This window comes from Macaca fascicularis, chromosome X, assembly GCF_037993035.2.
Source record: "Macaca fascicularis isolate 582-1 chromosome X, T2T-MFA8v1.1".
Classification (NCBI taxonomy): domain Eukaryota; kingdom Metazoa; phylum Chordata; class Mammalia; order Primates; family Cercopithecidae; genus Macaca; species Macaca fascicularis.
In genome coordinates this window covers 38,354,212-38,382,047 of record NC_088395.1, presented here as the reverse complement: position 1 = coordinate 38,382,047, position 27,836 = coordinate 38,354,212, and the positions used below count along the sequence as shown (strand labels likewise).

Genomic DNA, 27,836 nt, shown 5'->3' with positions numbered 1-27,836 from the left:
AGGCAAGAGAAAGAAATCAAGGGTATTCAGTTAGGAAAAGAAGAAGTCAAATTGTCCCTGTTTGCAGATGACATGATTGTATATTTAGAAAACCCCATTGTCTCAGCCCAAAATCTCCTTAAGCTGATAAGCAACTTCAGCAAAGTCTCAGGATACAAAATTAATGTGCAAAAATCACAAGCATTCTTATACATCAGTAGCAGACAAACAGAGAGCCAAATCAGGAATGAACTTCCATTCACAATTGCTTCAAAGAGAATCAAATACCTAGGAATCCAACTTACAAGGGATGTAAAGGACCTCTTCAAGGAGAACTACAAACCACTGCTCAGTGAAATCAAAGAGGACACAAACAAATGGAAGAACATACCATGCTCATGGATAGGAAGAATCAATATCGTGAAAATGGCCATACTGCCCAAGGTAATTTATAGATTCAATGCCATCCCCATCAAGCTACCAATGAGTTTCTTCACAGAATTGGAAAAAACTGCTTTAAAGTTCACATGGAACCAAAAAAGAGCCCGCATCTCCAAGACAATCCTAAGTCAAAAGAACAAAGCTGGAGGCATCACGCTACCTGACTTCAAACTATACTACAAGGCTACAGTAACCAAAACAGCATGGTACTGGTACCAAAACAGAGATATAGACCAATGGAACAGAACAGAGTCCTCAGAAATAATACCACACATCTACAGCCATCTGATCTTTGACAAACCTGAGAGAAACAAGAAATGGGGAAAGGATTCCCTATTTAATAAATGGTGCTGGGAAAATTGGCTAGCCATAAGTAGAAAGCTGAAACTGGATCCTTTCCTTACTCCTTATACGAAAATTAATTCAAGATGGATTAGAGACTTAAATGTTAGACCTAATACCATAAAAATCCTAGAGGAAAACCTAGGTAGTACCATTCAGGACATAGGCATGGGCAAAGACTTCATGTCTAAAACACCAAAAGCAACAGCAGCAAAAGCCAAAATTGACAAATGGGATCTCATTAAACTAAAGAGCTTCTGCACAGCAAAAGAAACTACCATCAGAGTGAACAGGCAACCTACAGAATGGGAGAACATTTTTGCAATCTACTCATCTGACAAAGGGCTAATATCCAGAACCTACAAAGAACTCAAACAAATTTACAAGAAAAAAACAAACAACCCCATCAAAAAGTGGGCAAAGGATATGAACAGACATTTCTCAAAAGAAGACATTCATACAGCCAACAGACACATGAAAAAATGCTCATCATCACTGGCCATCAGAGAAATGCAAATCAAAACCACAATGAGATACCATCTCACACCAGTTAGAATGGCGATCATTCAAAAGTTAGGAAACAACAGGTGCTGGAGAGGATGTGGAGAAATAGGAACACTTTTACACTGTTGGTGGGATTGTAAACTAGTTCAACCATTATGGAAAACAGTATGGCGATTCCTCAAGGATCTAGAACTAGATGTACCATACGACCCAGCCATCCCATTACTGGGTATATACCCAAAGGATTATAAATTATGCTGCTATAAAGACATGCACACGTATGTTTATTGCAGCACTATTCACAATAGCAAAGACTTGGAATCAACCCAAATGTCCATCAGTGACAGATTGGATTAAGAAAATGTGGCACATATACACCATGGAATACTATGCAGCCATCAAAAAGGATGAGTTCGTGTCCTTTGTGGGGACATGGATGCAGCTGGAAACCATCATTCTTAGCAAACTATCACAGGAGCAGAAAACCAAGCACCGCATGTTCTCACTCATAGGTGGGAACTGAACAATGAGATCACTTGGACTCAGGAAGGGGGACATCACATACCGGTGCCTATCATGGGGAGGGGGGAGGGGGGAGGGGGGAGGGATTGCATTGGGAGTTATACCTGATGTAAATGACGAGTTGATGGGTGCAGCACACCAACATGGCACAAGTATACATATGTAACAAACCTGCACGTTATGCACATGTACCCTACAACTTAAAGTACAATAATAATAAATAAATTTAAAAAAATAAAATAAATAAAATAAAATAAAAGTAGCAAAAAAAAAAAAAATACAAAAATTAGCCAGGCACAGTGGCGGGCACCTGTAATCCCAGCTACTCGGGAGGCTGAGGCAGGAAAATCACTTGAACCCGGGAGGCGGAGGTTGCAGTGAGCCGAGATTGTGCCATTGTACTCCAGCCTGGGTGACAGAGCGAGACTCCGTCTCAAAAAATAAATATAAAATAATAACAATTTATTTGCCTATAAAAGAGGAATTTAACATGGATAATCTCCAAGGTCTCATCCCACTTGAAAATGTTTATGCTTCTATGAACTGTACAGGCTATGTGGTGACTGCATACTATTCTCTTTTTTTCAATCTCCAATGCCTGGCAGAGGACCTGGCACAAAGTAGATGCTCATTGTATGGCTCCTGAAATGAACTGAATTCAAAGGGACCTCCAAATCATGTAGCTCAGAGACATAAAGAACACGGATGCAGCTGGAAACCATCATTCTCAGCAAACTATCGCAAGAACAGAAAACCAAACACCGCATGTTCTCACTCATAGGTGGGAACTGAACAATGAGATCACTTGGACTCGGGAAGGGGAACATCACACACTGGGGCCTATCATGGGGAGGGGGGAGGGGGAGGGGTTGCATTGGGAGTTATACCTGATGTAAATGACGAGTTGATGGGTGCTGACGAGTTGATGGGTGCAGCACGCCAACATGGCACAAGTATACACATGTAACAAACCTGCACGTCGTGCACATGTACCCTAGAACTTAAAGTATAATAATAAAAAATAAATAAATAAATTTAAAACAAATTAAAAAAAAAAAAGAGCACAACACATGGCCTCACCACCTCCTTTCTAGTGTCTGTGTTATGCCACTCTTTCTGTCTCACATCATAGGCAGGCTCAAAATCCTTCTCAACAGAATTTCTGTAGCCTGGTGATGAGATTAGGGATCTAAGAATTAAAACTCATTTGCCATCTCTATGGCTCAATCTGCTTATTTTACAGGAGAGGACACTGGGACCTAGAGAGTTTATACTTACCTAAGATGGCACAGCCGACTAGTATTAAGGCCAGTTACAGAAGTCAAATCTCATCACTTCCAGATGAGCATTCTTTCTACTTTAGACTCTCTACTTTCATTTTAACACGATTCTGTCTCTTGGTTTCTTTAAAATATTTTCCTTTAATAATAGTGGATAACTCAGGGGTATGGGGAATGGGGAGATGGCGGTAAGATCTAGATGGATGGAAAAATGGGTGGATGTAAGATTTCACCGTAAATATTTCAACCATGTGAATACATTCCGTATTTAATTTTTCAAGTAAATTGGTTTTAAAGATGTTGTTTAATACGCTCTTTAAAAAAATCAGAAGTTCAGAGCGTCTCCACAATTGATGTTTTAGAAAGTTTCCTTTTTGTTTTCCCTACTGAATTTCTACAAAGGATCTACTTTGATGGATTTACTTGATTTATCTTTGTAACTTCAATTGTCTTCTGATGCAAAACAGAGCTCAAGGAAAATGTTTCACTGTGTCTGTTCCTGAGGTATGTGGTTGGGGAGCTCACATTTTCTTCTTTGTCATCTAGATCTGTTACTCAAAATGTGGTCTGCAGGACGGTGGCACCTGCATTAACTGGGTCCTTATTAGAAGTGCTGGGCTGGCACGGTGGTTCACACCTGTAATCCCAGCACTTTTCAAGGCTGAGGTGGGTGGATCATTTGAGGTCAGGAGTTCGAGAGCAGCCTGGGCAACATGATGAAAACCCCATCTCTACTAAAAATACAAAAATGAGCCGTGCATGGTGTCGCCTGCCTGTAATCCCAGCTACTCGTGAGGCTGAGGTAGGAGAATCGCTTGAACCTGGGAGGCAGAGGTTGCAGTGAGCCGAGATCGCGCCATGGCACTCCAGCAACAGAGCGAGACTCCATCTCAAAAAAAAAAAAAAAAGATGTGCCAAATCTCAAGCCCCATCTTAGACCTGCAGAATTCAAATCTGCACCTTAACAAGACCCCCTAGGTAATTTAAATGCACATTAAGGCTTCAGAAGTACTGGCCTAGATAACAAGGCAGTTGACATTTTGGCCAAAGTTAGTGTCCTGAGGTGGCAAGCTGGAAAGATGCGGTGAAAAAATCATCCCTGTTATTAGATATGACAAATTTAGGCCTAATATACAAGCTTCTATTGAAAAGGGAGTCATGGTTGGCTGCCAAGCAACCATAGTTGAGCTTGAACCCCTGCTTATTTTATTGGGTCTGTATCAGATCAATAGTGAAGATGATGATAATGAGGGTAATAATTATGATAACAATATTTACCATGTGTTATGTGTTATGTACTATGCTAAAAGCTTTACAAATATTACTTTCATGTTCACAATAACCCTATTCCAATTTATAGATTAGATAAATAATTAGCAGCTCGTCCTTTCCAACTTGCTTTTCTCTACTCCAGAGGCTGAAAGCTAAAAACTACATTTCCCAAACTCCCTTGCAGCTAGAGTACAGGCATCCCACTCAGCTGCGTCTACTACAGACTTGGATGCAGAAGTGAACAACATGCAGTAGAAGCCGTCTTCAGAGAGATTGGATCTTCTGCTATATATGCAGGTAGAGAAATCCATTTCAGCTGTGGTGGCTGTAATGGAGTATCTGACATCTAGTTTCAAGGGCCTTAGGCACCAGGCTGTGTCAGTGGTGTTCTGGCTACAGAAGAACCACAGTGTCCCCTTGGGCAGTTTTTCTGCCTGTGTTGTCCCTGGCTATGTGGTGTCCAAGAATTATTCACTGCACTTCCTTTCCCAAAAGATTCTGGGAGCAGCTTAATGTCTCTTAATACATTATTCTCCATGTATCTACCTAGAGTGGACTCCCGTTTGCAAGTAAGATCCTGGCTGATACAGTAATTGAGACCAGTTAAGTCACTAAAAGCTAAAAAATGGTGGCGCTAAGTTAGACATGTCAGTACTATTTTCCAGAGCAGGTGACATTTGGGATATTGTAAAGTAGACATATGGTTAATATTTCCTAGAATGACAGTGATGGAGATGAAACGAGTGGCTTTATCTGAAAGGAACCATTAATTTTTAAGATAAGTTTTGCCATGAAATTTGGAAATGTTCTATACCTAAAAACACATGTATCCCTATGGCCAAACTCAAAGAACCAAAACAAGTATCTAGCCCAGTCATAAAGTAAGGCACGGAATGACGAAAAAGAGAAGGGAAAAAGTAAGATGTTTTGAATGCCCAGTTTATACAGGAACTGAATTAGGGCCTTCTCTAAACATGAACAAAGAGATTCTAAAATAAGAATTATACAACTTACAATGGTTGGCAAACAATGGTGGCTGGTGCTCAGGCGGATCAAGGGTGGTAAGAATTTTGGTTAAAATGGATTTATTTGAAAGGAGATTAATCTCACTCCATGCAAATACACTATAAATGCTAATAAGCACTAATGATGTATTATAAAGTTTCTGGAAAAAAAATAGATGTTACATGAGCAAGTAATGTAGTTGGATAATCTCACTTGCTTATTCTTTCCCCAAAGGCATGAATGACCAAGTTGGAACCACACAAAGAACTTATCCTCCATTCCTTGTTTCTTGCTTACCATGATTGTCCACTTTCTGTTTTCTGCCTCTGGGAACACTAGTGATCGTGGAGAGTAAAAGACTTCATCGTCCACTTCTTCTGGCTTTCTGGGCAAGCAGTGTAAAAATGTCCAGTCAGAGGCAGCAACTTTAGCAGTCTAAAGAGATGGGGATAAGACCATATTTTGACTATTATATGTGGCTGTCATATTTGTTTTCTTCGGTATTTAAAAACACACATGGCCTGCAGTCAGAGATCAATGCAAAGGGAGAGACAAGGAGCAGAGCGGTGGATTTATCTCAAGATACTCAGGAGAAATATACGTGGTACTTTCATTTATTATTATTATTATTTTTTTTTGAGACAGATTCTCGCTCTGTCGCTCAGACTGGAGTGCAGTGGTGCGATCTCGGCTCACTGCAACCTCCGCCTCCAGAGCTCAAGCAATTCTCCTGCCTCAGCTTCCTGAGTAGCTGGGACTACAGGCATGCGCCACCATGCCCAGTTAATTTTTGTATTTTTAGTAGAGACAGGGTTTCACCATATTGGCCAGGCTGGTTTCAGACTCCTGACCTCAAATGATCTGCCTGCCTTGGCCTCTCAAAGTGCTGGGGTTACAGGCATGAGCCACCGTGCCCAGCAAGTCTTTTTTTTTTTTTTAATTTAACAGAGCATCACTTCAAGTTACACCAGTAACTCAGTTTTCTGGTATTCTGTCTAGTGGAACAGTGGACATTTCAGTAAATAACTCTACTAATATAATATGTGGCTGATAGTAAAAGTCACCAATTATAGTCCACTATATTTAAAAAGTTGCTTTGGTGTGCTAATATTATATTTGGAGCTTATCTCCAAATTATTATTTTTAGCACTTGAAGCATACTTCATCACTAGTTAAAACAATTTGGATCAAAGTACTGAGGTAGGGGTGAATTAAACAGGATTATAAGCACTATGCATTCGATTTTTCATTCTTAATGCAAATGTACTAGCAGTTTTAATTTTCTCCAACAGTTAATTCCTGAAAGTTACATTTCCCTATATATTTCTATTGTTCACATACAGATTCAAAACTACATTCCTTCATACTTTCTTACCTCAAAATTACTGCCTTTATACTAAAATTTTGTTTTACCTCCCACCCAAGCTCTAGGTTCAGAACACTTAGAGTTTCTAAAATACCAGCAAAATTACATGGAAAAAAATAACATTTATACATGCCATACATCAATAAAATGACTGTTCTTCAAGCCTACAGTTCCAGCACCAGAAACACATATAAGATTGGCCAAGTAAGTGTAAGTATGAGGTGATTTATGTAATTTAAAATATCTCCATGAAAATATATTCCACATGTATAAGGGATTAGCCATAATATATAAAGAGCTCCTATAATCAATAATAGAAAAGGTGAAAAAATAGAAAATGGGCAAAAAATGTAATAGCAATTTATAGAAAAAAGGGCAATGCCCAATAAACATAAAAAGATGCTTAACTTCATTACTAACCAAGGAATTGCTAATTTTAAAAAAGATGAGATGCCATTTTTCCTCCAGATTTAGAAAAATTAAAAATGTAAATGAAAACTAAACATGGAGAGCGTATGGGAAAATAACTATAATATGCAGCTTCAGGAGCATACATTTTCAATCTTCTTTGGGTGAGCAATTTAGCAGCACTCTCATATTTTATTTTATTTTATTTTATTTTATTTTTTTGAGACTGAGTCTGGCTCTGTCGCCCAGGCTGGAGTGCAGTGGCCGGATCTCAGCTCACTGCAAGCTCCGCCTCCCGGGTTCACGCCATTCTCCTGCCTCAGCCTCCCGAGTAGCTGGGACCACAGGCGCCCGCCACCTCGCCCGGCTAGTTTTTGGTATTTTTTAGTAGAGACGGGGTTTCACCGTGTTAGCCAGGATGGTCTCGATCTCCTGACCTTGTGATCCGCCCGTCTCAGCCTCCCAAAGTGCTGGGATTACAGGCTTGAGCCACCGTGCCCGGCTACTCTCATATTTTAAAAAGTATATACCACTTCACCCCAAAATTCTTCTTCTCAGGATCTTATTCTCCAGTAATATTTGCACAAAGAAATATGTATAAGCAAGTTCATTGCAGCATTTTTGTAATCGGCATTCTCAGAAATAGCCTAATTTATCAATAGGAAACATTTTAAGTTAATTATGGTTCCACTTATCCTTTGGAATTCTATGCAGCAACTAAGAAAAATGAATGAGCAAGAAAATCTAAGATTTGTTAAGTGGAAAAAGTAATAATAATAATAAATAATGTCTAAAATTTATGAAAAATCAATAGTTATGTGTGTATTGAGGCATATATATGTGAATGCACAGAAAAGGTCTGCAAAGAGACACATCAAATTGTTAAATAGTGGCTACCTCTAGGAATAGTCTCTGTTAAAGAGATGGGAGAAAGACATTTTTACTTTTTATTTTTCAAACTTCTGTTCTATTTTATATGTAACAATAAAGAACTTGTATTTATGTATTACTTTATCAATATAATATTAATTGTACTTGCTTAATCCCTTTCTCCACCAAAGTAGATTTGTTGCTTTGCTGACAAAACCTCTGTGCACTTGGCTTTTAGGGTATTTCTCCAGAACATTGCTTCTCAAAGTGTGGCCCTGGAGGCAGCAGCATTGCATCACCTGGGAACTTGGTAGAAATGCAGATTCTCAGGTCTCACCCTGACCTACTGAATCAGAAACCCTGGGGGTGGGACCCAGCCGGCTGTGTATTAACAACTCCTCTGGGGATGCTAATACCTGCTCCAGACTGAGAAGCACTGCTCCAGATCTTACTGGAAGACCACCAAACAGATGAGTCCCCCGGAATGCCCTGGAGGGAGTTAGCAAAATCAAACTGGATTTAGAGGTCCTTGGAAAATGGAGGTAAGGACTAGCCTGAGGAGCATAGTTAAGGGGCTTTTCTTAGGGGAGAAATCACAAGAAACTGCATGCATCAGAAGTAACCTAATTTTTTTAAACACACAAAGAGTAAAACACTGCAAGGCCTCGATTCTTGTGAAAGGGAAAAGCCTGCTCCTCTCTTCTGACCGGGTTTCAAATTGCTTCATCCAGCACAAAAATGCCTTTCCAAAGGACACAGCTAATCTTTGGAAGGAGAGAAGTCCCTAGGGGATAGAGTCAGTGAGTATTTTTATAGGGAATGAAAGGACAGTCTGCTCCCCGTAAAGTGAATGAGTGATTAGATGGTTCTGGCCTTTATGAATGGAATTAATGAACCTTCAGAGAGGCATCAATTTGTACCTTCATTGTAACCTGGTAACCTTGGAAAGCCTGGAGCCGCTTTTTCTTCTCCTCTTCTTGTCCCATGCTTATCCAAGTGTCTGTAATTAATACATTGCCTCCATGCGCTGCTTCCAATGGATCATTCGTCAGCAACAGCTTGGTACCATTCTAGCATACATAAGCACGCTGGTTAGATAACTTCATGGGACAGTAAAAGGCAATCATAGCTTTACAGGTAAAGAGCATACCTCTTTGGCATACTGCTCTGCCAACTTGGTTACACTAGGATCCGGCTCATAACCCTACAGGAGGAAGAATTTAACTGTTATTTAGGTAATTTTATTATACATGTTTTCTTCCATATATATTATTTTCTTTTCAATATCTCTTCTCCTTCCCTTTTTCAAGATGTGGTCCCACCATGTTCAGTAAAATATGATTTTTACACCTAGAATTCCAAACTCAGTAGTGCCTTTTGGAATTTAAAAAGACAACAAATGGCCGCATCTTTCACTATCTCCAACCTCTTTAATCATAAAGGCAAACATAAGGCATGGTGCTTTCTAACTCTTGGACACACCTCTTCCGGTTTCCATAATGGCTTAAGAGGATTATATTCAGAAGTGTACAAATGAATGCATGTTTGCCTATCTTTGCACATGCTATCCTTTTTTGTCTGAAATTCTTTCTTCCACCCACTCCATGTGGGTAACTTTTTCAGGTCTCAGTTGAAATGTCCCCTCCTCAGAAAAACCTTCCCTGACCATCCCAGCTCAATACCCCCTCCCCCATTACACACGTCTCATTCTTTGGCATTCCCCAGCAAGCGTTTTGAGTGCAGGGTGCTTGTTTTGAAAGGCATTAACAGAACAAATACATTGTTTTTGCTAAGATTATACATTTGTTCGGGATTGTTTGGTGAGGGCAGAGTCAGACACCAGAGAGGCAAGTGAAGTGCCTAGGGCAAAACATTTAAGGAGGCGCTATAAAAAAAATTTAAAGAAACACGCATTCTCAGGGCCATGCATGCACAAATTTTGCACCCTAGGTGACTCGCTTGCTCAGCCTAGCTCCTACTCTGGGTGAGGGGACGTCATGGGAACAGCTAAAGCTCCCCAAGCTATCCCAGGTTCCCACAGGCAGCCTCCCTGTCTCGACCCTCACTCTCCAACCTATTCTGTACACAGCAGCAATAACTGTTTTCTCTGAAGCCTCTGATGTTTACTACTTGTTTCTTAAGTCAAAACTGATTAAGAGCATCAAGGCTCCCCACCTCCACCCCCTGCTTCTGTCTCTTTTAATTCTTCTCAACATCTTGCTGCAGGAAAGCCAATCTTATTGTCATCCCTGTACACATCTTGCCCTTTTCTGCCATCACAGCCTTTCACCCTTGAACACCTCCTCTCTCGTCCCCTCCTGGGTGTCTTCATCACAATGTGTCAGCTCCTCAAAACTCTAGCCCAGCCTCACCTCCAAGAGCCTCCATATGGAAGTCTCGTCAGTTCAAACACTGTCATTATCCTCACCTTCCTCTATCCTTCTCATTTTCCCAAGTTCTTAGCATTGATTACGAGTTGACTTTTATCACTTTTCACTGAGGCATTGTGGTGAATGCTGTGGTCTGCTCCCCAGATCCCCCTCCATGAATAATCATGAATAAAGGACTTATTCCCCCAGCTGCTGGGAGTGCTGCCAGAAGATGGCTTTCAGCTGTCAGCCCCCTTTGGGCACTGCCTCAGCTGCAGAGAGCAGCCGCACCCAAGGTCACACACCCTTTCGGGGCAACCCACATTCAATGGCTGATTGACAGGAGGGTAAGAAAACCTGACCCCCTATGCCCAACTTCAGACAGCTGAACGGACATCTCAGATCCAGAACTTTCCATAAGATCAGCCAAGGCTGTTGTTGGGCCTGCATCGCAACTCAGCTTCTCCCGCTTCTTACTCCTGCTTCCTTCTCTTCCTTTCCACAGTTGTTGATTTCAAGGGCAAATGCTAATAAGCATCCTGCCTGTCCCGCACGCTAAACTCTGAGTCTGCTTCCCAAGAAACCCAACCAGTGACAGGCATGTCTAGGTTTATTTGTGAAATTGTGTTTATTTGCACATGATTGTCTACCATAGTTTCTTCTTCTGTTAAAGCATTCTTGAAAGAAGAAACTACTCAGAGGTTGATGAAGATGCCTGCTGACATTTTAGCAGCTTTTCTACCCTCATGTAGCGATTAATTCTGGGGCCTTGTTTATAGAGATTTGGGGAAAGTAATTAATAAAGGCTAGCTAATTTAGCAACTAATGTTGTGAACAGCCATACTGGTAAACATAAATGAAGAGACTTGGATATTACCCCAGGTGCCTCCTACCCTGAAAATTTAGCCTTCCCTTTGGAGAGTAGGTTTTATACTCCCTAAGTATAATAATTCTTAGAAAATGAATCAATAAGTACTTAGAGAACCAACAGAGAGGTTTGGAAATTAGAAAATCACCCAACCTTGCATGCACTGTGGCATGACTTAGAATACAGAGAGGAATTCTTCACTCACATCTCAGCTTTCAATACTAAATCACTCACTAGCCTTTACATAAATTTTAAAACCAGACAAAGAAGGTGATTAACACACCCAGTTCAGTCTAAGTATTCACTTAGAACAATGTTAAAATCATTACTATTGATAGTTTATGGAGCAATTTTACAATCATGGACAAAATTATTTTTTCTTGAACATGTAAGTTATTCTTGGTTAAAGAACGGGAAAATAGATTAATCATGGCCTTGGAAACGTTTCAGTGTTTCTAAAATTTACAATAAATCTCCTAGCTTTATCTTTAAAGGAAATAGGTCTGCTAACAACTGAAGACTTACAAATTGATGGAACGACTTTTGCACTATCAGACTTTCCAGGAGACTTTGCAAAACTCTTACTCCCACCAAGGTTTAACCAGGTTTTAGTACCCTTTATCATTTAAATGAGTTTCTGCATAAGAACAATACTGCAATTACTCTGTAATATTAGAATTTTTTCCTTTGATGTTAATAAAACATCTTTGTCATACAATAAAATGTTTAAACCATATATTTCTTCAACAGAATGAAGCCTTCCAAAAGATCTTTATACCAGCGAACAATTATTGTTAATGTATGTTTCATCTGTGGGAACCAAATGCAATAAGAGTTTGCATTAATATAGAGCCTTTCTTCAAACTAGCTTTGTATGGAGAGTGTACTCACCCTTCCCATAAAGTGAATAAAAGCCACCTTAAGCACATATCGGATCTGACCCTTATTTCAGTTCACGCTGAATAAAAGAGGAGAATTATCTGTTGTAAGGATCATCTCTCTGAGTCCCGCAAATTTACTATAATAGGATGACTTCCACTGCATGCAGTGGAAATTTTTTCTATGGCAAGTGTACTTGGTTGAATAGTGTTCTTCAAAATTCACGCCCACCCAGAACCTCAGAATGTGACCTTATGTGGAAATAGTCTTTCCAGATGTAATTAGTGAAGATGAGGTCATACTTGATAAAAGTGGGCCTAAATTTAATATGGCTGGTGTCCCTATAAGAAGAGGGGGGATTTGTACAGAGAGACACAGACGCAGAGGTAAAGTGATGGAAGCAGAGATTAGAGAGATGCACCCATAAGCCAAGGAACGCCTGGGGCTACTAGAAGCAGGAAGAGGCAAAAAATGATCCTCCCTGAGAGGCTTCCCAGGGAGTGTGGCCTGTCAACGCCTTAATCAAACTTCTAGTCTCCAAAACTGTGAAAGAGTAAATTTTTATTGTTTTAAGCCGTGCAGTTTGTAGTAATTTGTTACGGCAGCCCTAAAAATCCAAGACAGCAAGAATAAAAACACCTGGTGAAAGCATTTGTTGGTGTCTAGTTTTGTTTTGGCCGGATGCAGCAGATGATGCTGGTGCTCTATTCAGAGGCACCCAGGAGATCCCTTTTCATGGCTTCTGCTCCCTCCCCCAGTTTCAGTGTTTTTAACACCTAGTGCTTGTAGTTCGTCTTCAGGGGACAGCTCTCTGGCTACCAGGCTGCTTTTCCCATCAAAAGTGCCAGGGGATTTACCACTCCACCTCTTCTGCTGCCCTTGACCAATGCTGGGATAACTTTAGGGCATAACTTACACTCCAGAGCTCACCTGTGAGATCAGACTGAAGCTGCTTTCTGTGGGACTGTGCATGACATGGGACTAGGCTGACCAAATCACCTTGGTTTGCCCGGACTCTCAATTTTAGCACCCCAAACCCCATGTCCCCAGAAATCTCTTGATCTTGGGCAAATCGGGATGGTTGGTCACTGTAAATGGCATCCTTGCTTAGATTCTTCCCTTTCCCTGTCCTGCTCCCTCTAATCCCTTAGGGATCTCCCTTGGGAGTACTTCCTTAATGAATCATCTGTACACAAATCCCCACAGTGGTGTGCTTGTGGGGAACCTGGCCTAAGGCTGATATTTAGTAATGGTGCTGGAACATTTATTTCACCATGTGAAAGAATATAGATAAATAAAAATATCTACCATCTACGTTTGTGTAAGTACACTGTATGATGTTCCCACAACGACAAAGTCACCGAAGGACCCATTTCTCAGAACGTATCCCTGTTATGAAGCCATACATGACTGTATGGTGAAAATAAAGTCTCCCTCCTACCTCTATCCTCAAGCCTCCCAGTTCCCCTCCTCAGAGGCAACAATTATTACCAGTTTCTTGTGTATCAAAAGGGTTACATTGGGCCTATGAAAGAAGTCATGTATTCCACACATGCTGTGAGAGATAGCAGCAAGGTAGGAGGTATGCAAGGGTCATTTTCATAGCCACGTGGGGCTCAAATTTTATAAGCCAAAAGGCCCCCAGAGTTGAGTTTTGAAATACTAAGCTGATGTGTATGCCATCACTGTGATCCTCACATTGAATTTACATTTTTCTACCAAATTACAGTATTAGAAAAATGACAGTATCATTCCCATGGGTTGAGAATTCTATGCTGCCTGAATTTTATTGCTTTCTTCAGCCTTCGTGGTGGTAATGCACGATGCCAGTCATCATAATGGCCTACAGCAGGGTATTCAAAGGGATAATTCAGACATGCTTTCAACACTGACTCATAGAATAAAAGGCATCAGCCAAGACTATCTCTTATTGTAGAGATCGGAAATTGGACTCTCAAGAGGCCAGATAGCTATTTAATAGTAGGGCTAGTAACGTAACCTAAATTTTGTGGCCTCACCTGTGCTATACTTAAATAGAAGAAAGCTTTTTTGTCACTGGGTAATTGCATCTGAGGATGATTTAAGAGAGGGGTTAGTTTCAAGGCAAAAAGTTTCCCTACCTTTGGAGTAGCTGCCTGAAGGTGCATCCCGAATTTCGCTGCGCTCATCATGATGGAGTGCAGGATATTGTTCCCATCCCCGATCCAGCTGAGGGTAAGACCTTTCAGAGAGCTATAGTGTTCCTAAAAGCAAGGGATGAAGGAGATGAAATCCAGGAGTAAATTCGCTTGTGCGTAGCAATTATTAAGGTTAAAATAGTCTTAATCTCAATATTAGTGCCTTATTAGAAGGAATGAATTCCCAATTTTTTTGCATTACACAGAGCAATTCAATAAGATGAATGTACAATCACAAAAACATGGTAAAATGTCTTAATATCTTAAACCAAGGCATCATATGAACTTGTACAGAGACTAAGAGTTTCATACATTTCAAATCTGAATCTTAGTTATATTCATTCATTGGATACAAATGAGCACCTTTAATGTCCAGACACTGAGACACTGTCCTTGGCCCTGGAGATATAACAATAAACAAAAGAGACACAAATCACTGCTTTTATGGAGCTGAAATTCTTTGGTATGAGAAAGGGGAAATACAGAATACCTGGAACAGTGTAGCATGGTGGCTCAGAGCATGTTCCTATTATATGAAGTTGACAAAGATGCTCAATAATACTGTTAGTTGGCCAGGTGTGGCGGCTCATGCCTGTAATCCCAGCACTTTGGGAGACCGAGGTGGGTGGATCACCAGAGGTCAGAAGTTCAAGACCAGCCTGGTCAATGTGGTGAAACCCCATGTCTACTAAAAATACAAAAATTAGCCAGACGTGGCACACACTTGTAATCCCAGCTACTACGGAGGCTGAGGCACGAGAATCACTTGAACCTGGGAGGCGGAGGTTGCCGTGAGCCAAGATCATCCCGCTGTACTCCAGTCTGGGTGACAGAGTGAGTCTCTGTCTCAAATAATAATAATACTGTTGGTTGTTTATGGCTATAGATATGTGTAAAGATACTAATATCGGGATAATAATATATTTGTGGAAGGGAAGAAAATGAGATCAGGCAGAGTCACGTGGTGGGCTTCAACTCTATCTGTAATGTTTTATTGAAAAACAGCAAAGAATTATAAAGTAACTACTCCATCACGTTAAAAATTGACAAAACTGTGTGAACACGTGAACGTTTGTTTTATTTTCTTGAAGTGTCTGTAGGTTTCATATATTTTATATATTTTAAAAGATTAAAAAAGAGAAAGGCTAAGCAATTTGGAGATCACAGAACTATTAGTTAGCTAAGCTGGAATTTAATTCCAGATCCATCTGATTTCTATTCCATGCTCTTAACAAGCTGCTATTTATTCATTCAGCTCCTACGTTAAGTATCTCCTATATGAAGGCATTGCACGAGGTCCTGCAGGGGACATTATGATGAACAGGACAGCTCATTTTCCCTCAATGAATTTATAATCTAGTAATGAATGATAAAGCCCCAGGGGGAAGCATTAAATTATCTGGTGTATATGTAAAGCCACAGGCCCAGACAGTCACTTTGGTATCTGACATAATTATATCATCTTCTCTGCATGGATCTCATCCTCATGTCCAAAGTGTTTTATTTTGAGCTTAACCTCACATTTAAATGTGTGTAGTTTATTCAAATGTGGAAGAAGATGGAACTATCCAGTTTATCTTGTCTCCTCAGTCATCCATAGACATAGAAACCATGGCTGTTAGGATTTCCAGAGGCAATACCATGTAGATTGGCTGTGGCAAACCAAACAAGGGAAATCTTTCAAAGTTATTCAAGTTCCTAATTTGGGAGGACTAGAATGGCTAAATTTGAGCTCCAATTCTATAAATTCTGCATATTCTTAAACCTACTTTTAAACAACCAGTTTATTAAAATGATAGAGAGTGGCCCCCTCTCCCAGAGTGACTTAGTAACTGGCCGTTTTGAATATTCAAAGCACACTCCACCAGTCTTCACTCCCAAGCCACAGACTCTGATGTCTATAGAATCACATACGGCTTGTCCATGTTGTATGCTCCAGTGTTCTCCATTCATTCATTGTGTTAAATATGGCACCGAAATCAAAGGGATTGACAGAACAGAAGATGAGATACGGGCTAAAAGAGTTTGGGAATAGGGTTGAGTGCAGAAGGATCTTAGAGTCTGTTTTTAACAATGCCCTGTTTTCCCCAGAAAATGTACACATAAGCTATAATTCTTTGTCAAGCTGGTATTTGAAAATAAAACCCCAATGCCATGATTTAAGTAAACGGTTTCACTTAGAGCAAGTCAGGAATTATTTGTTGATTTTTCTCTTTTGTAAGACAAATAAATAAACCAACCTGGAGCGTGAGGTAATCAGCCAGGATCTGGATAGGATGGTACAAATCTGACAGCCCATTGATAATTGGGATGGATGCTTCTTTAGCCAGGGTGTCCAAATCTGATTGTTTATACACTCGAGCCAATACTGCATCTGTCATGCTAGACAATACACTGTGGCAAACCAAGAAAAAGATAACCTAAGTTAATGATGCTTAATAATGCCTTATTTAATATAAGATAAGAAATAATAACAAGAAATACTAACAAATAGAATTTTTACTACGTGAAAAAAACTACCAACATTACAGGTTTAAAAGGTAATACTAAACATGTATTCATTACATAAGCCAGATGTTCTACCTTCCACAACTTATCCAGTGACCAGCGATTTTACATTTTTTATGGAGATAATTGTGGGCCCAGCAGACATAATGATGAATTATAATTGATAAATGGCCATTGGTTAAAAGGGACAAGACCAAAAGCAAGATATACAGAGAAACATTAATGACCTGCCATATGGCTAATTTTCTTTTACATCATCCAACAGAAAAAAGATACATTTTCACTGTGGAATTGCAAGTCCCAGTGTGGCAGCCATGGAAATGCACACACAGATCGCCCTACAGAAGAGAACTTGCTTGAAGAGAGCCATTGGCTGACACTCTAGCTGCTACACCTTTGGATGCCCTGCAGCATTCCTGCTAAGGCCACCCTCCCTAGGCTGTTCCAAACTGATGACAGAACACGGTGGGGAGAATAGTGCTGGGCCATTCCTTCCTGACAGGGGACCCCTCTGATGGGCAGTCTGTGCTCTGGGGCTCCCCATCAGCCTGGCTGAGACTTTCTCAGAGCTGCACTACTGGATGAGGCTCTCCCTACCCACCCATCCTTCCTTCCCACAGGGGTCAGACCTGCCTCCCTGTCTGAAGGCCCTCTTGGCCCATTCCTGCTTCCTCTCTCATTTTGTTTCTTGGTGTTTCCCTCAATAAATCTCTTGCAAGTCTAATTGCTTCTTGGAGTCTGCTTCTTAGTGGACCTGAACTGACACAGAAAGCAATAAACTCTGGTGCCTACAAAATTCAAGGACTGCTTGGCCCCAGGGATTACAGGATCAAAGATTAAAAACTATATTTCTATAACAATATTTTTCTAGACTTACAGATCAGATTTTTTCTAATTTTTAATGGATTTATCATGCCCATGGCTCCCAGATTTTCAAATTTCATGAACCAGCAAAATTTCCAAAAATATGTGGAGATCAACATAAGATTTGCAACTCTTTATTTACCAAATTAAGAGCATGAGAAAAGCAAATAAACAGGTATACTATGTTCCTACCTTAATTTAATTTACAAAGGATATTTTTAACATCAAAAAGGTGTGAAAGACAATTTCAAAGAATAATCTTGAAATGAATTATTTGAGTTTTATGAAATTCACTATATAATTCTTATCCTTATTTTTCTTATTTCACCACTTCTGATGGAAGTTTCTCCACACCAGGGTCAGTGAGGATAGAGATTTGTAAACCACTGCTTTGAACTATCTAAGCACACTGTATTTTATAGCATGAGGAGTGAATAAAAGATCCATTTTACAAAAAATAAAAACCAAAAAACAAAACAAAAAACATGTGATATTGGTTAACTTTTGATGGTGGACTAAGACAAGGGGTTTTCAAATTTTGCTGCACATGAAAGTCACTCGGAGAGTGTTGGTTTGTTTTTGAGTTGGAGTCTCACTCTGTCTCCCAGGCTGGAGTGCAGTGGCGTGATCTCAACTCACTGCAATCCCCTCCTCCCAGGTTCAATCGATTCTCCTACCTTAGCCTCCCAAGTAGCTAGGATTACAGGCTCTCCACCACACCCAGCTAATTTTTGTATTTTTAGTAGAGATGGTGTTTCGTCATGTTGGCCAAGCTGGTCTCAAACTCCTGACCTCAGGTGATCCGCCCGCCTCGGCCTTGCAAAGTGCTGGGATTACAGGCGTGAGCCACTGCACCTGGCCACTTGGAGAGTTTTTTAAACTCTTGATGCCCAGGCCATATTCTCTATCAATTAAGTCAGAAAAATCAAAATCTCTAGGAGTGAGACCTAGGGATCATTATTTTTTAAAATATTCCTACTATATTCTAACATGCTGCCAAAGCTGAGAACCAAAGCTAGCACCTTGCTCCTCAGAGTAGCAACATCAGCATCATCTGAGAGCATATTAGATCTTCAGAATTTCAGGTCCCACCCAGATTTACTGGAGCAGAATCTGCATTTTAACAAGGTTTAACAAGGATTCATTTGCATATTAACATTTTAACAAGGATTCATTTAACAAGGATTAACATTTTAACAACAATATCCATTTTAACAAGGATTCATTTGCATATTAAAGTTTGAGACTCCTAAGAAAGAGGGAATTGAGACCGCCATATTTTTGAAAGCATCATCTATTATTTTCTTAAAATCCTAACCAGGCAATACATCAAGAGTAGACAAAGCTTCTGAGATGGCAGCCCACAAAAACAGAAGACTCTATCTATAATATCCTTAGCAGGGAGGGAATTGAGGGAAAAAGGCAGCTAAACTCCTCTGAGCAAAGAATAATTCACCATCTTCTGTTAAGGCCCTTCTCATTAGAGAAGCAACTACCCTTCCTTATTCGATGCCCTAAGACAATGGTTCCCAGACTTGGGTGTGTATGGGAACTAAGTGAAGAACTAATACTAATAGATTACACAGAAATAGAGTAGGTCCTAGGCCTTTGTCCTCTTACTAAAACAGACATTCTGTTTTTCATACGATAAGAATGCAGGCTTCCATCATGGAAAAGTAACTTAAGTGGAGGTAGATATGTCAATAAGGTCTATAATTATAATCAACTATCAATTCCCTATATCAGATGAATTCATTAATTTTATGATGCCTAAAACCCCAAGAAAGAGAGAGAGAGAAGCAGAGCGTGGGGGCAGAGGAGTGTTTAATCCTAGAGGTCATACTTCAGACTTCTTTAAACATGTAGCACTCCCTAAAGTGTGTACAGACAGGATAAAAAAAAGGATAAGAAAAATGTGGATTAACATTGCAGTTGACCTTCTGGAATCTCATAGCCAGAGAAGCACATTTGACTTCTGTTATAGCTTCTCAAATCCTTTTAGGCAGCTAGGACCCTTGACTGCCAACTTGTTATGGTTTTTTCGAACTTTACAATACGTTGTTGAATTTTACTAGATTTAGTGTGTGTCACATGCAGACATTATCTTAACCTCAGAGATGAAGAAATCAAGGCCTTTTAAAATCTTGAAGTAATTAGAGCAAGGTTAGGAAAGAGTGAGGAAGATGAGGCTGAAAGACAGAAATGCTAGTGGAGCAATTGGAGAAGTCAACGACCTGTACACATGAGTCTTTCAAGAAGATTGAAAAAAAGGCAGATGTGTTTTCCTCTTTAACAAGTCCCCATCCCCAAAGCTCCTGAAGCAAAGCAGTCAAAAGATAAGCATTCATTTAATTTCTCTGTTTATAATGTCAAGCTGATATCCCTGGAACCTCTGTGGTGTAATTTCATGGGACTGTGCCTGGTTGGTTTTATTCAGGTTGCAACACTTTTCTAGAACAGAGGTTCTTTACTTTGGCTGCACCTTAGTATCACCTATGGAGCTTTTACAAAATCCTGACACCATATTCTGCTTTTTGGAAGGTTAAATCAGAAGCTATGATAGTGGGACCCATATCAACATTTTTAAAGCTCCCCAAGCTGCTCCAATATGAAAACTAGGCTGAGAACCATTGTCCCAGAAAACAGAGAGTCAGAGAGGAGGTAGGAGGAAAGCGGGCTACGGTGCTGCTGGGTGACACAGTGCATCAATGTAGAGGAAGAAACTCTTAGTAATTGCTGAAATCTCATACAATAAGAAAAATAAGGGATAACGATATGATAAGCTATACTGGAAAGAACAATATTTTACACACTTATAAAAGAAGTATTTTCTTTTTTTTTTTTTTTTTTGAGACGGAGTCTCGCTCTGTCGCCCAAACTGGAGTGCAGTGGCCGGATCTCAGCTCACTGCAAGCTCCGCCTCCCGGGTTTACGCCATTCTCCTGCCTCAGCCTCCAGAGTAGCTGGGACTACAGGCGCCCGCCACCTCGCCCGGTTAGTTTTTTGTATTTTTTAGTAGAGATGGGGTTTCACTGGGTTAGCCAGGATGGTCTCGATCTCCTGACCTCGTGATCCGCCCGTCTTGGCCTCCCAAAGTGCTGGGATTACAGGCTTGAGCCACCGCGCCCGGCCAAGAAGTATTTTCTTTAAGCGCAGTCACTACCAAGAGAAGTCCCAAAGCAGCAGTAATAGCTGTACTCTTTCCCCACTTGACACTTGTAAACATCCCTAGTGACCAGATTTTTGTCTCTAATATTGTTCTATTTAAAAAAAGAACCAGAAACCACTAGAGGATAGTCAATTTCATGTTATTGGGCAGAATAAAATCAGAATAGGTCTGTAACATTTTGTTGTTGCCAGGAAACAAGAGTGATTTGTTTTCTAAATGGCAGGGACACTGCCGAAAGGAAAAACAGTCAACTTAAAGGAGCTCCCATTTTTCAAGTTGTGATCATTTGTAGTAACAAAGATCATGAAATGAAATAAATTATGCTTCTAAAGGGACGTGATGCACATAAGAAAAAAGTTAATGTAAATAAAATGTACAAAATTATGATAGTAATATCAAAGAAGAGTGAATATTATGTACATTTAAATTTATTTACTTAAGTAGGAAAGTGTTTATACATAGCTATAACTATAGATAGATATTTGTGGGGTTTTGTTAAGTATATTTCTGTTCATATAGTATAGATATGTATTGTTTTTATCTGCATAAGCCACAAATAACTAACATAATTTGTAAGCCAAATTATTGCAAGAAATAGTAGAAACCGTACCATGAAAAAATAGGCCTCAGCGGCATTTGTGGTGTTATATATATAAGTGAACTGGAAAAGGAGTCCAGAGGTTAGCTAGCACCAGTCACATATGCAATTTCCAATGAGGAAAACAATAATAACCATTTGCTCCAAAATACCAACTTAGTTAAATGTCCATAAAAATAAGTCAATTTTTTTTTTTTCCCAGACGGAGTCTCGCTCTGTCACCCAGGCTGGAGTGCAGTGGCGCTCTCTCAGCTCACTGCAACCTCTGCCTCCCAGGTTCAAGCAATTCTCCGGCCTCAATCTACCGAGTAGCTTGGATTACAGGCATGCGACACCACGCCTGGCTACTTTTTGTATTATTAGTAGAGACGGGATTTCACCATGTTGGCCTGGCTGGTCTCAAACTCCTGACCTCAGGTGATCGCCCACCTCAGCCTCTCAAAGTGTTGGGATTACAGGCGTGAGTCACCGCACTTGGCTAAGAAGTCTAAATTTTAAGATTCACTTTTCTGTTTCTCTGGAAGTGAAATCTTTTGATGATTTTTTAACTAATTAATTACAACACAATGCCAATAAGAAAGGTCAATGTTTTTAAATATTGAAACCAGGCCAGGTTAATATATTATTAAATATTGCAATGGGTCATGTGATGCCAGAGATTAAAAACAGACAAATAAAACTTAAATCTTCTAAATTTCTTTAAAAATCAGAATCCATGGCGGGGCGCAGTGGCTCACACCTGTAATCCCAGCACTTTGGGAGGCCGAGGCAGGCGGATCAACTGAGGCCAGGAGTTCGAGACCAGCCTGGCTAACATAGTGAAACCCCATTTCTGCTAAAAATACACACACACACACACACAAATTAGCCAGGCATGGTGGCACATGCCTATAATCCCAGCTACTCGGAAGGTTGAGGCAGGAGAATCACTTGAACCTGGGAGGCAGAGGTTGTGTTGCACTCCAGGGGACAATGACAGAGTGTAATTTTGATTGTGGCCATTTCAAAAGCATTTGAACTGGAATTAGTTGGTCAGGTTGGGCCACCATATCTTGCATGTCTATGTCAGGGAGACTTGGCTTTCTTTTTTTTTTTTTTTTTTTTTTTTTTGAGACGGAGTCTCGCTCTGCTGCCCAGGCTGGAGTGCAGTGGCCGGATCTCAGCTCACTGCAAGCTCCGCCTCCCAGGTTTACGCCATTCTCCTGCCTCAGCCTTCCGAGTAGCTGGGACTACAGGCGCCCGCCACCTCGCCCGGCTAGTTTTTTGTATTTTTTAGTAGAGACGGGGTTTCACCATGTTAGCCAGGATGGTCTCGATCTCCCGACCTCGTGATCCACCCGTCTCGGCCTCCCAAAGTGCTGGGATTACAGGCTTGAGCCACCGCGCCCGGCCGGAGACTTGGCTTTCAAGGGGACAGCACTCAGCCCCAGGAGGAGCCTGCAATTCGTCCTTGTCTCACAGTTTGTGCCATCCATGGGGATAAAGGACAGTAAGGAACAAAACAGAACCTGCTGTCTAAATGGGGGAACCTACACGCTGGGGTGCTTTCGTGTCTGCCCTTCCTCCTATGGATGGAACTGTGACCTTGTTGTGTGCAGAGAGAGCTGTGAGTCTGTGCACCATGACACCTGGCTGCCCAAGAAGTATTTATGTGTAAATACTGGCATGGCCAACCCCACGGCTTTCCTGAGGCATTTCTACCTGGTTGTGATGGTCTTGTGATGGATGAGCACCTCATGGCTCTCAGGACTCTGGAATACTACCATCTACATGTACCACTTTTATGCTAGCTGGCATGTGCCGTTCCATACAAAGTTACTATTAACTGACACCTATTTCCAGAAATAACAATTTTAGATCTCATGCAATTTCATGACCAGTAAAGTCTGCTTCTCCAATGTCCTAACTGAAAGAAGATCATTTGTTAGTTGCCTTAAAATAATGAATACAATTTTGGGAGGCCGAGGCAGGCAGATCACAAGGTCAGGAGTTCGAGACCAGCCTGGCCAACATAGTGAAACCCCCGTCTCTACTAAAAATACAAAAATTGGCTGGTTGTAGTGGCATGCGACTGTAGTCTCAGTTACTTAGGAGGCGGAGGCAGGAGAATCGCTTGAGCCAGGGAGGCAGAGGTTGCAGTGAGCCAAGACCACGCCATTGCACTCTAGCCTGGGTGACAGAGTGAGACTCCGTCTCAAAAAAAAAAAAAAAAAAAAAATTTCCATAATGGTCCCTAACACTTCCTCACTTCCTTAACATACCAATTACTTCTTACCTCTGCCCTGCCGTCCCCTCAGAAACTACTTTCCTTTTTCAAAAGAAAGTCAGCCGTATGTACATTGTGCCCAAGTCCTATGTTTCTTGACACATGTAACTCTACCAAGGTCTTATTAAGATGGTCTTTTAAACAATTGAATTATATCTTCAGATTATTAAAGGCTAATCCTAATGTGAACCTGAGGATAAAGTTTTGAGCAGAGTTGATCAAAATCAATTAAAATGGTCTCTTTAAAATGAAAGAAAGCCTCTTTAAAGGGAGGTGATGGAGGGAAGGATCAGAAAGCGCTGGGATAATAGAAATCTGTCTGCATGTGTGCCAGCGAGATGCGGTAAAAAGGAGGAAGCAAATGGGAGAGATGGACAGGAAAAGAGAAAATGAATTACTTGATTGATGATTAGGCGGATGTAGAGAAGCAAGTTAAAAGACTAAATTGAAGGGCAAGTTTCCATCATCTACAGAAAGTTATACAAGACAGACTCTCCTTTTTGCTAACAGCATTATAAAAAGAATGAAATCTCCTTGGAAAAAAAATTATACCTAAATTTCCCCAACAAGATTGCTTAGTAAACTATATTTTCTCCAAGCTATGCAATTATTTTAACTGTTATAAAAGAAAAGAAAATGTTCACAATATATTTAGTTGTAAACCAGGCAATAAAATTATATATTGTAAAGCCTAATTAAAAATGCATTGTGTATATGTGTATGCACAGTAAAAATGGGAAATATATTGACAAAAAGTGTCAGGTGGTAGACAAAATAATGGTCCCCAAAGATGTTGATGTCCTAAACTACAGAATCAATGAATATATTGCTTTACTTGACAAAAGGAATTTTGCAGATTCATATTCATAAGTTAATGATGTTGAGATGGGGAGAGTACCCTGGGTGGGCCCAATATAACACTAGAGAATAAGAGAGAGGCAGGAGGTTACAAATGAGAGGAGAAGCTATGAAGACACTGGGTTTGAAGACGGAGAAAGGGGGCCTCAAGCCCAAGGATATAGGCAGCCCTTGAAAGCTGGAATGGACAAGGAATTGGATTCTCCTCTGGAGCCTCCAGAAGGAACACAGCCCTGTATACTCATGTTAGACTTCTGCCCTCCAGACCTGTAAGATAATATATTTGTATTGTTTTAAGCCACTAAGTGTGTGGTAATTTGTTAAAGCAGCAATGGGAAACCAATGTAGATTCCATGACAAAAAGCAAAAACTATGTGATAAAAAGATATTGTCTAGTGGCCAGCAGCTTGAGTTTAAGTCACCTTGAATTTAGCAATCAGTTCCCACTAACCAACCAAAATTAAGTGACTTGCCAGTAATCCACTTAACCTGTATCCCTGACTTCCTGAGGCAATGTGTTTGTTCTTTCCAGTCTGGAAAAATGACATAAACCCTGAGAAAGTATAAAGAGTCTCTTGTAGAATTCCCAACAACCCAGCAATGCACAGAAGTTTAAATTCCAGGACCATACAAAAGTAAAAATAAAAGGAGATTTAAGAATAAAAAACAAAATTAAATCTATGGTATTAATAGCTTTGTGCCCAGTTACGTTGTCAAAAAAATAATTGGCTCTGTAATCGGTATGGTATTTTACGTGTATTTTTTCCTTTGTAAGATGTTTAATGCAGGGAAATCTGAAATGTTAGGCTTGTGATTAAGTTAAATGTTTAAATGCATTTCACTAAGTTTGCAATCAATGTGTAAATGGTTGAGGAGATTTGTTTTGTTCACTTAATATACATTTGATTTATTGGTTGTATAAGTAGTATGTGAGTATTTAAAGCAACGAAAACTTGAACAGGCATCAGAATTACCGGGACGACTTGGTAAAACACAGCCAGCTGCTTCTGATTCAGGAGGTCTGGGTTGAGGCCCGAGAATTTGCATTTCTGAAAAGCTCCCAAAGGCTATTTATGCTGTTGACTTGGTGGCCATGCTTTGAGGAACGCTTATTATTTTAGGTTTTAAAAATGCTAAATGTTTGACAAATTCATAAGGTTATGAAACTGGACTGTAAACAAAGGACAAAGGGTGTGGAACATCCCTGTAGGCACAAAAAGCCCCTTGGACATTAAAGAACCTGTGGGCAAAAGGGAGCATGACAAAGCCTGGCAGAAAATGCCACTTTAGTCCTCTTTCAGCCTCAGGAGCTGCAAGTAAGGTGGAATCCAATGATATGGGGTTTGAGACGGAGCAGCTTCTAGGTTACTTTCACATTGGACTCAGTTGGGGGAACAAAGATATTAAAGACACTTAACTAGACAATTAGTTCATATTATTTTGTGAATGACATTGATATCTACTTCATGCTTAAAATTACTAGAAATCACCATTTTAATTCTTCCAGGCTACTAAAGATCTTTAAAAAATGAAAACAAACCTTTTTCACTGGAAACAATGACAACCCTATAACTAGAGCTGGACTACAAGCACATTAATAGTAATCTGGGATTTATAGAGCTCTCCATCAATCTAAAACCCCAGCTTTAAATGTTGTAAGAGTTTTATTATACGTGTTACAAATGAAAAGTAGATAAGTTTAAAAAATACTCTCTGGTTCTGTAATGACTTTTCATTTTGGCGTCTTTTCATTTCTATTAATACATACAGTTCTGCTTGCCTTCCAGTACATTCTTACAGCTCTGCAGACGATCTTTGGCATTAGCCAACAATGGTAGCAAAAAAGCTTTTGCAAAATCCAAATTACTCAAATTTAAAGTTTCCCACATATACCAGTTTGCCCTGGAAATTTAATGGCCAATATTAGAATTTTTCAAAAATAATTAACAAGTTAAAATATGTATTCAACCTATTTTGTCTAAATATTTAAAATGTCTAGTTTCATTCATCATCTCTTTTCCTACTGTTTAGAAAAAGGAAAGGCACGGCATGAAACTTTAAATGGAAAGATGGTTTGAGAGATAAAATCCATTATTCATCCATTATTTCTGGATGATGGTGGTATCAGTGGCTCTGTTTTTTTTTTTTTTTTTAATCTTCCTTAGTATATTCTATCAAAAGGAATATTATTTTAATAATCAGACAAAATACCACTCAAGAAAGGAAATTTCTCCCAAGCATGACTTTGAAAGTAATTGAAAATACCCCAAGTCTTCTTAGAGCAATGGCTAATTCTTGGTCTTGATAAAGAAATGTACAAGATGAGCCTGCAACATCTTGTCACACCGCAAAGCAAGGGAGTTATCGAAGACTGATGGAGTTAGGTCAAAATGACCCAACTTGAACAAAGATGACATTGACCAAATATGGAACAATTTGATAATTAATAAGAATAATAATTATAATACATTGAAACATTCAAATGTATGAGCATCCAATGAGTTTATAAAGATACTAATAAAATGGAAGAACAATGAGAAGAATCATAGCAAGACCAATTCTAACTCAATTTCGAAGAGAATTCTCAGATTGTATAAACTTTTGGTGAGAACAGTCAGACTACATAGATATCAGACAAAATAGCTGAGTATGTAAAGAGTGCCTTAGTACTGGGTACTTTTATGCAGGGCTCAATGACCATTTTGAGAGAGTGATGGTCACTCTCTCCATGAAAACGATGGTCGCTATGAATAAATCCTTTCCAACCCTTAGTTTCTGTTGTTGTTTGGTGTTTTTTTTTTTTTTTTTTTTGGTATAAGATTGAAACTTGTTTAGGAATTAATGAAAACACCCTGAAGGCTGAAACAAAACAAAGCAAAATGAAACAAAAAAAGACAATAAACAAAGCCCCTCATGACGCCAGGAAAAGCTGGTGCAGAGTTAGTGTGGTTGGGTGAACAAATACTAAAAAATAAAAAACAAGTAGTGTGCTGGGTCAGATCAAACATGGATGTTGATGAGCAAACATGGATGTTGATGAGATGAACAATCATACAGCAATCCTGGTGCTCTTAGGAGTTGAGTTGTTCCTAAAGTATTGGAACATGGTGAAAGTGTCTCAAAAGCCAAAGGCAAACAGGTTGTATTCTCATAGGGTCCTGTTATTCATTTCCTCTTTTGTCTCCATCCTGCCTTGTTCGAATCAGACTGCATGCCCTCTAAACTCCAGTTTCTTTCACTGATAACTCTTACCAGTTGAACAGCTGACTGGGAGATAGAGGAAGGACGTTT

At 39.9% G+C, this 27,836-nt stretch overlaps 1 protein-coding gene across 1 annotated transcript in view; it reads right to left on the bottom strand.

Annotated features, from left to right (window-relative positions):
• OTC (ornithine transcarbamylase) overlaps positions 1-27,836 on the bottom strand; it is a 77,878-nt gene that overhangs the window by 11,140 nt on the left and 38,902 nt on the right. Inside the window, exons 5-9 of the mRNA XM_005593294.5 lie at positions 16,523-16,676; positions 14,226-14,348; positions 9,140-9,193; positions 8,910-9,059; positions 5,643-5,780 (exon numbers count right to left, since the gene is read on the bottom strand). Of these exons, the coding sequence (XP_005593351.3) occupies positions 5,643-5,780; positions 8,910-9,059; positions 9,140-9,193; positions 14,226-14,348; positions 16,523-16,676 (619 nt within the window). The remainder of the gene's footprint in view (positions 1-5,642; positions 5,781-8,909; positions 9,060-9,139; positions 9,194-14,225; positions 14,349-16,522; positions 16,677-27,836) is intronic.